The sequence below is a fragment of the Vigna unguiculata genome, chromosome 6 (assembly GCF_037176805.1).
Source record: "Vigna unguiculata cultivar grain cowpea cultivar isolate G323 ecotype 2 chromosome 6, ASM3717680v1, whole genome shotgun sequence".
NCBI classification, from domain to species: Eukaryota; Viridiplantae; Streptophyta; class Magnoliopsida; order Fabales; family Fabaceae; genus Vigna; species Vigna unguiculata.
In genome coordinates, this window is record NC_140797.1 from 32649924 (window position 1) to 32662710 (window position 12787).

Genomic DNA, 12787 nt, shown 5'->3' on the forward strand with positions numbered 1-12787 from the left:
AACCAAAAAATTGACCATAAAGTATCAAATGGTCATTTTACAACTGCTTTAAAATTATAAATTAAATTTAAAATTTAAAAAAAAAATCAATATGTGAGATAATATTTAATTGTATATAGATAATGATAAATTAAACAAAAAATATACAATAGTTTAAAACACTAGTATATACAAAAGTCTATTAAAACAATAGTTTAATTCAAATTTAAAATATAAAAAAATTCCATTTAAACATTTGGGGTTCAGGGGATTTACGTACAAATCAATTATATGAATAATAGGTTATTGAAAAATCAAACAGTACTAAATTGGTAGGTAAAATTCAGAGCATAATATTACGTTATGCCCATGCACACTACTACTCTATAAAGCTCCTTTTCCATTGGAGAGAAAAGGCAAACGCAAAAGCCAAAAGCCGCCAGTTTCCACGGTGGGTTCCATTTGACCAAAACTTTTCCACGTAAGAGAAGATAGAAAGAAAAACACACACAACCAAACACCCCCTTACGTGGAAAATATTAGGTTTGACTCATTCTCATGTGACTCTCTCCTTCACCACCCATCTCTTATATATCCTCCAACTCTCTCTGTAACCCTCTATCCTTCTTTACATTTTTCTTCAAACATTTCATTCATCATAACATAACATAACAAACAAACCTTCATTCTTCCTCTTTCTTCTCTCTCTCTCTCTCTTTCATTCTCTCCTTTTGCACAAGCACACTCTCGAGCTTTCTGCAAAATGGGAAACTGCTTGAAAAGCCAATCGTCTTGCAGATATGACAGTGATGATGATGAGGATTGGGATTTTTCAGCAGATAAGGGATCTTTTGGTGCTGTCAGCGCCACCACGATGGAGGTGAAGATCAAGATCAGTAAGAAGCAGCTTGAGGAGTTGTTGAGTAAAGTGGATGTGAGGGACTTGAAGGTGGAGCAGGTTTTGTCTCAGTTGATGGATCACAGTGGAGGCTTCCAAGCACTTCAACGGCCATGGAGACCAGCACTTCAGAGCATCCCTGAGGACTGATGATGATGATGATGATGAAAAAGAGAATTGGCTTGTTGGGTCAATCCTGATTCTTATTGTGATCATCATGATGCAAGAGTTTTGAGGTTTATATATATATAAGGGAAAACAAGGGTGCTTGCATGTGCTTGTAGATTTTGTTCTTTGTACATACAAAAACTATAGGGAGTGCCCTTTCTGCTATACTTTTTGAGGATTGTTGCTTAGTTTTCTTCCTCTCTTCCCTTTTTCTGCTTCTCTTTTTTTGTTCTTCATATTTCATGAGTTTCTTGGAAGGAGTATACTTGAACACTTTGATAAGATATAGCACTGTTTTTTAATAAGAATTGATTTGTACTGTTATTAATCTGCATTACTTCCAACTTAAAAACTTCTATTTTGATTAAAAATGTACTCATAACTTCAGTTTTTTTTGTTTTATTTTTCTTATGGTGAATGATCTGCTGCATATATTATGCAGTCAGTACCTTGTGATTGCAGGGTGGTTAGCTGTTATCTGCATATCATTATCAGATTGAACGGAAAATGCATATATATATATATATATATATATATATATATATATATATATATATATATATATATATATATATATATATGGATACCCTTTGGGATTTTCTTTGACAAATTGGCCTTATAGCATTCTAAGAGTACTTAGATTTGTTACAAACTAAGAGTTAACTGCGCCTTTTGATTTGAAATGTTAGGTATTTAGATTGATGAATCTCATTTAATACAAATTTTTATATTATATAGGATTTTTTTTTTTAAGTTGTAAGGTAATATTTTTTTTCTGTCATTTTTATTTTAAATTTTAATTGATAGATAATTTATTCGTGAATATTATTTTTTATGAAATTATAAAATTTATAAGTATTTTTTATAAAATTTGTTGCGGAAAATGTTTTATACAAAACATTTTACAAAACAATTAGTAGTAATTTCTTGTAAATTTTTTTTCTCAACAAAATTTATAAGTATTTTAAAAAAAAATAATATCAAAACAAAATTAAGAGAAAATATAAAAAATTTTTAGCAAAGCACCTTCGCTTAGGTCACTTTTCTTTAATAATTATCTGTCAAAGTTAGTGTTTTAAAGGTTTTGCGATGTATGCAAAGAAAGGGTACATAAAGATGTATTCACTTTTGTTCTTGTAATTGTTGACTTGACCATATACTTCCCAAATTTGATTTCGATACTAAATCTCAGTACCCTATTTTTTTTTTTTTTAACTTAGTTTCCAATTTCTAATTACCCTTCTTAATTGTTTGGTTTATTAATTGTTCACTAATTAAGTCCTGTAAATTATGATTTTTTTATATTGATTTATGACAGTGAACACATGCATAAATAATAAATTAATTATATAAATGAAATTCCTAATTTTAAATTACATCCTTCAATTAATTATCATTTTATAACATGACGTATTGTTTTGTATGTTTTTCAAATGCTAGCTGTCTGATGGTTTATGTCACCTATTTGATTTTCCAATTTCAACCTTGTGTATGGAAAGAAAAAAAAAAAAACTGGTGGTGGAATTAGTCTCACTATATTGTAAATAATGCTATATTTTTCTCATTAAAAATTAAATATTTTGTTCAGCTTTTTTAAGGATGTGAGGTTCTTGTAATCAAATACTATATTCAAATGCTTGGATTTTATTTAAGTAGTTGTTAACGTATTATTGTAATAAATAATTTATAGAATAATCAAATTGTAAATTATATTATAAGTTTGTCAAATGCAAGAATTACATTCTTGATAAATAAAAAAAAAAAACTGATTTTCCATTAAAAATTATATAGTTTAGAAGAAAAAAATATATAACCATCTCATACCCTATCACTTCAAAAAAATAATATGATATTACTTCCATCCACATTATCTTTGGACTAATTAAACATTCTACAACATTTTGAATAGTATGGGTAAGATAAATAATAAGATGATTCACCTTGTAGATGTTGTTTTTTAAATGATAAAATTCTTCATAATATGATAAGTTCTTCTGAACGAATCTAAATGAAAACCATCAAAGAATTAATTAATTAATTTGTTAACCGATGAGAAGACTCAAATGAAAGAGAAAGAAGTGTAATCAACACCTAAAATAATAATGGTTAGAGAAATGTATTATATATTTTTTTTTAATGTGAGAAACGAATAAGATTAAAGGGCAAATTTTTGTAAACGTTGAAAGGTAAAATAAAATTGCTTATTTAAAATTTAAAACAAGTTAGAGAATAAATCTTATTTTAACCCTAAATTGAACATTTTCAGGAAAAAAAAAACATTTTCAAAATAAAATTATTTTTACCCACACCTAATGTGTAGGTGTCAAAATAGTTTCTGTGCATTCATAAGGTTGATGATAATAATATTAATTTATTAGAGATGAAAATTATAAAATCAAAATGTATTTTTACTTATATTTCTGTACTTAAACTTATATTCTCATTGGCTTAATCTATTTATATTTATATTAACTAATAATCATTTAAGGTCTATAACTAAATAAAAAATTGTAAAAACACAAAGAAACAAAATGAACTTTGATTAAGGTCCCCATAATATTTCCCTAGAGGAGTTTTATACAAAACTGAACATTCTTTTAAATAACTAAATATCCTCTTCCTTTAAAAACAATATTCATAATATTATTCCTTCATGAAAATATTTTATACAAAACTAATCGTTCTTGTAAGTAACAAAATATTCTCTTCCTTTAAAAACATATTCATAAACATTGTTCCTTCATGATAATAGAAGTAGCGTAGTTTAATTCGTTACTATGGTTGAGAAAATTATATTATATACAAATGTGAAAGCTATTTTCAAATCCAATTATTATTTTCATTTCAAACTCTTACATTTAATTTCAACAACTTTAGCTGAAGAAAGAATCTTTGTAAAATATAAAACATGTCCAAAAAATTAGTTTACATATAAGGGAACATGTCAATAAACCGCGGAGAAATTTATGTTTAATCTGTATTGTGTTGGAAAGTTTATTGAATTAATAACCATTCACTATTCTAAAAGGAATTAGTCTCTGAACATTAACTCTAGAAATTCTTGACAGAAAAAATAAATAAATTACTTGCTTAGTCAAAGGGATGTGAATAAAAAAGAATAAAGAAGATTGGGTCAATCGGTAACTTAATTCAAGATTTTACTACATGCACCCCATATATTACTATTGTCACTCCACGAATTTGAAAGTGACCCTTCTACCCTCTATAGTATATTTCAATGGCAACTTCAAGAGTACCCATTTTTTAAAATTTTCTAGTTTTTTTTACCATCGTTCTGATGGAGGGTTTAGGCTTTTTAAAGGCCCCAAAATATACTGATTTTAATGTTTTAAAATACATTAAAAAATCATAATATATTAACATTAATGTTCAATAAAGAATCACACAAAAAAAAATCAGTAAAAGATTTGAATTCACAGTAACACAAGTGAGGACAATAACATACTACACTAACGAAGGGTATTTTAGTCTTTCAATTAATAATGTGAAGATGAAGGTAGTAGTAATAACGGGGTTAAGAATGCAAAAACCGTTAATTAGTTACTGGATTGTGATTGGGCCGTGGGAGCTTACTCGGGTTGGGCTTTGTTATGAATTGAAAGAGTACTCGGATTAGATTGGACCTAGTCAACCTTGCATTCTATGTCTTAATTTCAGGTAAAACGTGTGATGAATAACTCAAATTTGTTTGCTAGAAAAGCTTATATAACATTTGGCAATTAAACATTATTTTAGTGTGACTAATCATTGTAGTGCCATGTGAACTGTGTATGGGCTGCGACGTGGTATTGTTACTAGGTTCCATCTTGAATGTTGTTTCTATTTAATAATGTTCATTGACTATGTAAAAAGAAAATAAAAATTATTGCAAGGTTTGCTACAATATCAAACCACATAAGATTATCACTTTTATAATTTTTTATTTATACTTTAATTTGTAACAAACTTTAAAAAATTCGTTATTACAATTTAGTTTTATTATAATTATATGAAATGTTGTTAGTATTAGTATCGGAAATTGAGGTTTAAAATGGTTTAAATACTTTTTTCACTTTTTGAGAGGTGTTTTGATGACAAAATCATGACGAAACACATACTTCAAAGTGGACAATACTTCGGATGTATGGTGATTGACAATGATTCTATCATCAGACTTGGAATCGAAACATTGATGTCCACCGTGGAGCTGATAACGAAACTATTTCTCTTAATTTTTAAGCCTTTTTTTTTTTAAAAAACAAACTTGTTACAAAATAGACAAGTGTACCAAATCGCACAAGTAATACAATGCACAAATCTATATATCATATTCCATAAGGACTAATGTGATTTAAATTAATTGGTTAGTTTCTGATAAAGGAACGTCGTTCTGCGGAATATATGACTCATGCTCCTTTAGGTTCATTAAATTTCGTGGGTGGCGTAGCTACAGAGATTAATGCAGTCAATTATGTTTCTCCTAGAAGTTGGTTAGCTACTTCTCATTTTGTTCTAGGATTCTTTCTATTTGTAGGCCATTTATGGCACGCGGGAAGCTTTATCTGTTTTTGGTTTTATTGCTTGTTGCTTTGTCTGGTTTAATAATACCGCTTATCCTAGTGAGTTTTATGAGCCCACTGGTCCAGAAGCTTCTCAAGCTCAAGCATTTACATTTTAGGTTGAGATAAAAATAAAATAAAATCAATTCATAGTTCAATTGTAAAGACTAAAAGGAATTGGTAAAATGAAAACAAAGAACTTGATTGAGAAGAAAATAAGATAAAAGCTTCACTCAGGTTGGGTTTCATGATCCAATTCAAATCAAAAACACCAAAAATAGTCTTCTAATTCCTACTATAGCATTCACACCTTATGTAACAAGCCTTAATGCTTTAGCAGCAAGTCCAAACTTTAATAAGAACCCTTAATGATAAAAATTTTTATGTTATGAATGATCAATGATGTACTCTATATCTAGATGCACAATCAATTAGTTATCTATTCTAGTATCATGTTCAATGATAAGATACTCACAAATATGCAATCAATAAATGCCAAATAAACCTGTCCCCGGTTTTATATCCACCCACCATAATAAGTGACACATTGAAATTTTTGTAATAAATTAAAAGTACTTAATACATCGATTTTAAGTCCTCCCGTCATAACAAGTGACTCCATGACATTTTTTATAATAAATTATGAATATTTATTACGACAGTCCTAAATCCATCAATCATAATTGTTAGGAATGCAAGTATGAGTATAAATTTCATATTGGCTAGAAAGGAGAAAGTAAAGCACTATATAAGAATAAAGACCCATAAATTTATCGCCTTAAGGTTTTGGGTTGAGAGTGGTGTCAATGTTTTATGTGGTTGGACTAAAGTCTCATTGGTGTTGTATCTCTCCAGTAAAAGAAAGTGTGAATCTAAGTTCTACATTGGCTAGAAATGAGAAAGTTAATGATTTTGTTGCAATTGAAAAGGGAGATTGTGAAATACAATTAACAGAGGAATAAAGAGATACCTATTTTAAAATGTAGTTTGTGGAAAACGTTGGTTTTGGAGATACTAAATGTGTATGCTAGATATTGCTCATTGCATTCTCGTTTCTACTAGTTTTTGTTGGACATTGTTAAATGCATTTCGCGTTTGTTGATTTGCATTTTAATTTAAGAGTTTTTCTTAACCACAAAATTTTCAGCTTACTCCATTTTATCTTTGGCCTATATTAGTTTTGACTACCAATACTAATATCGGAAAATTGACTAACACATAGGTAAAAAATGATTTTTAAGTCAAATTTATTTTGTAGCAACTTCTACTTGTATATATTTTTGTGGATCTCGAATGAAGATGCACAGAATTACAAAGTTTTGGAAATTGGATTTCTATTATGGTGGCCAACATCCAAATGAGGTCAGGGATCCTAAATTCAAAATTTCACTATTTAGTATCTCTTTTCTTTTTTTTTAGTATTTTTGTCCATTTTTTCTACATTTCAAATATTTATTTTACTTACCAAATTCTATTTATAAATTTCTAAAATTTCTTGTGATGATTTCTAAAAGTGAATTAAATTTTTTCATGCTTTTACATTTTATATATTTTTTTGGTGTTTTCATATGTAGAAATTATATCCATACAGTGGTTTTTAACCATTTTTTTTCTATTGTATTCACTTATTTATATCAGTGGCGGAGGATTTTGAAACTTTTTTATATTATAGGTATTTTTATTTTTTTTTATTTATAGATATTAGATAATATATTACAAATTAATGATAATTAAATCAAATATTTTATTTCTTTTATAAATATAATAATTAAAGTTAATAAATAGTAAAATATAAAATCAAATATAATAAAAAATAAAGAATAAAAAGATTTATTAAGATTTTTTTTTCTATTGTGGCTTGAGTTTTTCACAAATTGTTCTTATTTTTCATTCTCATATGTTTTTTTTTTATTTGTGAAGAGAAAGAGATTTATTTTTTTGTTCTTATTTCTCCTCCGATCTATTCCATTCTCGAAGAAGAAAATAAGAAGCTAATTATTTTATCTCACTTAATAGTAAAATATTAGTTTAATAATTTATTTAATGAACCTCTTTTATATTAATATTTTATTTTATGAACATAGAAGAAAAATTGTACTGTATTTTTTTTATAATTGGATTTTAGTTGTGGTTCCATTACATGTCTTGAGTTTCTCACAAATTGTTCACATATCCCATTCTAACCTATTTTCTTTTGTTTCTGAAGATAAAAAAGATCTACTATTTTTGCTCTCATCTCTAAGTTGTTGTCTTCCATTTTCAAAGAAATAACGAAGAAGGTAATTCCCTCTAATCTCACTTGATAGTGAAATATTAGTTTAATTATTTATTATTTATTTAATGAACCTCTTGTATATTAATTTTTTATTTTATGAACATAGAAGACAAAATATTGTACTGTGTGTTTTTTATAACTAGATTTTAAGTGTGGTTTGATTATCATCGAATTTTTTTTTAGTATTTACGTCTCTCAAACTACTTTTATTAGATTATGATAAATTATTTTTTAGTCTTATTTTATTTTCAATAGGTATATTGATGAAGAATAAAATAATAAATTCATTTTTTAAAAATGATAAAAGGGAATATACTCGTGAAGATGAAAACATGACAAATTCAACTCTTCTATATTAATTCTTTGGAACGTAATCCAAAAAAAAAACATCTTCAAATATGGAAATATCCAATGAGCCACGAGTCACAAGATGAGATTTGAAGAGCTTATTTAAAATGGAGTACATATCAAATACAACTTGAAAACTATCATTTTTCTAAAAAAAAATTCAAGGAGATTTTAATCTAGTTGGTTTAATTTTTTTTATTGGCTAGAGTATTCTCCGATGTTATCCTAAATTATGTATTTATGTTTATTGTATTAGTAATAATAATTAAATGTATAAATTTTGGATATATTATTTTATATCCTAGGATGATATCAATCCAGATCTCTCACTGCATTTATTCAAAATCTGGTTAACTAAAATTATACAGTAGTCTGTTAATTAAAATATATATTTCATATTATAAAAGGAAAATAATTCATAAGATATAAGAAAATATATCTTATTTATTAGAAAACTGCTGATCTGTGTAATAATGACTCAGTGTATGTTGAACAGTCTGTATGAATATTGTATCAACTTCTTAATTATAAATTATAATCATTGACTTAATGAAATGAAAGAGTTGTACAAGATTATTTAAACTTCATAAAATAACATTATCATGGACTATAACATATTTTATTTGTCCTCCTTTGATTACATAGTATTTTTTTTTCAAATTTTGAAATATTCTCATGTCTCTCGTGTACAACAAACAAACTAAAAACTCGTTTTAAAAGTTTTTCAACCCACGACTAATTACCTCATTTTACACGATAGGTCAAAAAAAGTGACAGAAAAAATAATTTAAAAATATATTTTGTTTTATAGTATAAAAAAATCTTCATTTTAGTAGCTGTTATATTTTCAAATCGATAAATAAGTTTTAATTTCCTTATATGAGAATTTAACATCTTTTAATTCTATAAGTAGACTAATGGAGTATATTTTTAAATAGATAAATATATTTCATGTATATTTATATCTCACCTAGGAATGTCAAAAAAATCCGTACCCGCGGGTATCCGCGGATAAAACCCATAACGGATAGAAAATAGATATTAAAAATGGATACCCGCTACCCGCGAGTATGGGTATTTTTGATACCCGCATGTTAACGGGGCGGGTACGGTTATCATAGTATCCGTACCCGTGGATACCCGTACCCGCTAAACTTTAATTCACAAAAATACCCTTATATATATATATATATATATATATATATATATATATATATATATTAGTAAAAAATATTCTGTCTTCATTTTTCTAAGTATTGGTAGGTTGTCTTCTTCCAAGTACACCCTTGACATTCTTCTCTTTCCTTTATTTGAAATGGGGCATATACATCAAATCCAATATAGACAATGGACAATGACATTTATGGTATGTTTGTTGTCAAATGATGGAATCAAAATAAGAATACTTAGGATGTGGTAATTGAGGTTTATTATTTGTTTATTTTGTTTATTTTTTAGGAATCAATTTGACTTTTTGATGTAAACACTAATTAAAGAATTTTCATTTTGTTGAACGTCATTTTATATTTACTTTTATAATTATTTGGACTTGAGTTTATTTGAGTTTTATTTAAAATTTATGACAATGATGTATTTTATTTTATTTAAATTTATGATTAAATATTTATTTTTTAAATAATTTTGTAAATACTCGCGGGTATCCGTGGATACCCGCGGATATGAAAAAAATAGACGAATACTCGCATAACGGATACCCGACGAATATAGATACGGGTACAGGGCAGATATTTATCCAGCGGGTAAGGTACGGGTACTACTCGTACCCTACCCGCCCCGTTGACATCCCTAATCTCACCCATCGAAAGAGAAAATAAGATATGTTAAAAGAGATAAAATTAGATAAAGTTATGAGATATATATGCGTGATAAGAGGAGAAATAGAAAAGACTAATTATGTACAAAAAAAGAGGTTTATACGTATATTTTTCGCAAAATATTAAAGAAGTTAATCAGGAATTTGAACAAGACAGTGAAAACATAAAAGTTTCTGATAAGGTAATATTTATGTTGAATCCAAACTGAGATAATTGCGAAACAGTGTCACATAGCCATTAACAGGCAAAAGAGATTGAAGAATGGAAAAGACTCGAAGTGAAGTAGATAATTAAGATGGTGATGATGTTGAAGATGAAGATGAAGAAGAAGAAGAAGCTTGCACATGAATTTCACACTCTTTCCTCATTTCAGAAAGCGAGTGATGAGAAGACCCAAACATACACAATGCTTTTTCTCCGCTGAGTTTCAGCTCCTTCACTTTGTTCCTCATGGCAGCACCTTCTTCCTCCACCATCACTCTTCTCACCACCTCCGCTACCTGTTCCCTTCCCACCACTCCTCCGCCCTCCTCCGCCACGCGCACCGCCACCCCAAGCTCCTCCGACAGCATGAAAGCATTCATCTTCTGCTCAGCGTAAAGCGGCCACGCCACCATGGGAACGCCGTTCTCCACGCTCTCCAATACAGAATTCCAACCGCAGTGCGTCACGAAACCCCCCGTCGCAGGATGTTCCAGAATCTCCGCCTGCGGGGCCCACATGGGGACCACAACCCCCACCCCCTCCGTTCTTTCCACAAACCCTTCCGGCAAGTAACTCATTGCAGCGTCAACGCCACTCGCCACGTTGAAAAACGCGCCACTCGCGTCACCTTCGCGAGGTGGCCGCACCACCCAAACAAACCTCTGCCGGCTCAGCTCTAACCCCAACGCCACCTCCCTCATTTGGTTCGCCGACATTGTCCCACCGCTCCCGAACGACACGTAGATTACCGACTCAGCCGGTTGCTCGTCCAACCATTGCAAAACCCCACCTTTCTTTCCACCCTCCGGTATCTTCTCCACGCTTCTCACCAACGGTCCAACCGCGTACACCTCCCCCTTCGTAAACCGTCCCAAAACCCCATCCTCTCTCAGCGCCTTCGTCGCGGCAGGCTCCAGATCTTGCCACGTGTTCATCAGAATTCCATCAGCGGCTACGATCTCCTTTGCCGCTCTAAGGTGACCCTCGTACATGATCCCTCCCGGAGATGAAAACGATTCAAGCGTGTCCTCGAACCGGACCGGCGTGCAGCCGGGAATCGAAAGCGGTTGGCGGCTTTCGGCGTGTGTTTCTATAACTTTCTTGTTGGTATCCGAAAAATAAACTGTAACCGCAGAGAACCAGGCGCTGGTGGCGAAGTAAACGTAGGTTAGCATGCCGAGGTCACGTGCTATGGGCAAAGCTGGAAGACCGAAGATGTCAACGATGAGAGCTGAAGGAGGAGGAAAGTTGTTGATGGATGTGATGGAGGAGCTTAGAAATGGAAGAGACTCGACTATGGTTAACCCGATTCGTAGTTCTACGGGAGCATTGGGTGGTAGTTTGTCGGAGACATCGATGGGAGGAACATGGACAATGTTGAGGGAACTAAGGTTGGATGTTTGTCGGAGAATCTGAGAGGTTGTGGTTGCGGAATCGGTGGTGACGACGAAGATGGTGACGTGGAAGGAGTGGTGTGTGAGGAGGCGCTTCCCTAGCTCCACCATCGGAATTATGTGTCCCATGCCGGGACTTGCCAGAAGAACTGCATGTGGCTTTGATGCTGTCATCTCTCTTACGATCGATTCAAGGTTCCTCAGTTTCACCTCTGGTATCTTTCTTCTTCGTCTTTTAATTCTCATAAGAGATTATTTATATACATAATACTGCAGTATACTCATTCAACAAGTTTTCATTTTTTAAGTTTATACAAGACTTTAGGAAATTATATAAATGAACCCTTCTAAATATGATAATGGTATTCTTGAGACATTGGTCAAATAAAAATATTATAAATATTACTTCTTTAATGAAATATTGTTCTTGTTTCATTTCTATTTCCCTTACACAAAAGTACAAACCTAAGTTAAATATATTTTTCTCCTTTTATCTTTAGAAAAGTTATCTAATGATAAACTTCTAGAGATAAATTTTTGACAGAATTGAAGTTTTCAAAACCGGATAATACCTTATAATGTAATGATTCATCCTACTGATAGGGACGAAAATTATCTTAATTCTCGACTTAGGACACCTAATAGTTCTACATTGTTTAGGAGTTAAGGTCAAGGATCATTTAAATATCTCTTTTTCTTTAAATCCTTTAAAGTGCTTTTTAACGACAAAATCTCAAAAGCAAACTCAAAAGCGAACAAATCTCATAAGTACATCGATAGACTCTAACAATGTCTCAACGAATTTGGAATTTCGAAACATCTTAAATGCGTTCTAATATCAATTTATATATATAAAAAAGGTTTATATCTTATTCAATTTTTTTGTAATGATTTTACTAAACTGAATTTGTAAGGTTGAATTAAATTTAAAGTATTCTTCTTAATACAATGTACTCTAATAGAAGAAACTTTTTTTTCGAATATATGAACGATGAATTCTTTTAAATTTCCTCTAAACACTATTAAAATAGCTTGAAACATGTAAGTCCATGGGTGTTTTTGTTTTTTAAGATGGATTTGAGAGAGAAGTTCAATTTTTCTATTGGATTTTGTTGTTGTTGTCTTTT

At 30.3% G+C, this 12787-nt stretch overlaps 2 protein-coding genes across 2 annotated transcripts; one reads left to right on the forward strand and one right to left on the reverse strand.

Annotated features, from left to right (window-relative positions):
- The first annotated feature begins 586 nt into the window (after positions 1-586).
- LOC114188839 (uncharacterized) lies at positions 587-1369 on the forward strand. The gene has a single exon (XM_028077496.2). It carries the CDS (start codon positions 743-745, stop codon positions 1025-1027), a length of 285 nt encoding a protein of 94 aa, XP_027933297.1. The 5' UTR covers positions 587-742; the 3' UTR covers positions 1028-1369.
- Positions 1370-10218: 8849 nt separating this feature from the next.
- LOC114188657 (UDP-glycosyltransferase 72E1-like) lies at positions 10219-11967 on the reverse strand. Its single transcript, XM_028077232.2, has one exon. It carries the CDS (start codon positions 11904-11906, stop codon positions 10353-10355), a length of 1554 nt encoding a protein of 517 aa, XP_027933033.1. The 5' UTR covers positions 11907-11967; the 3' UTR covers positions 10219-10352.
- Between the last annotated feature and the right edge of the window lie 820 nt (positions 11968-12787).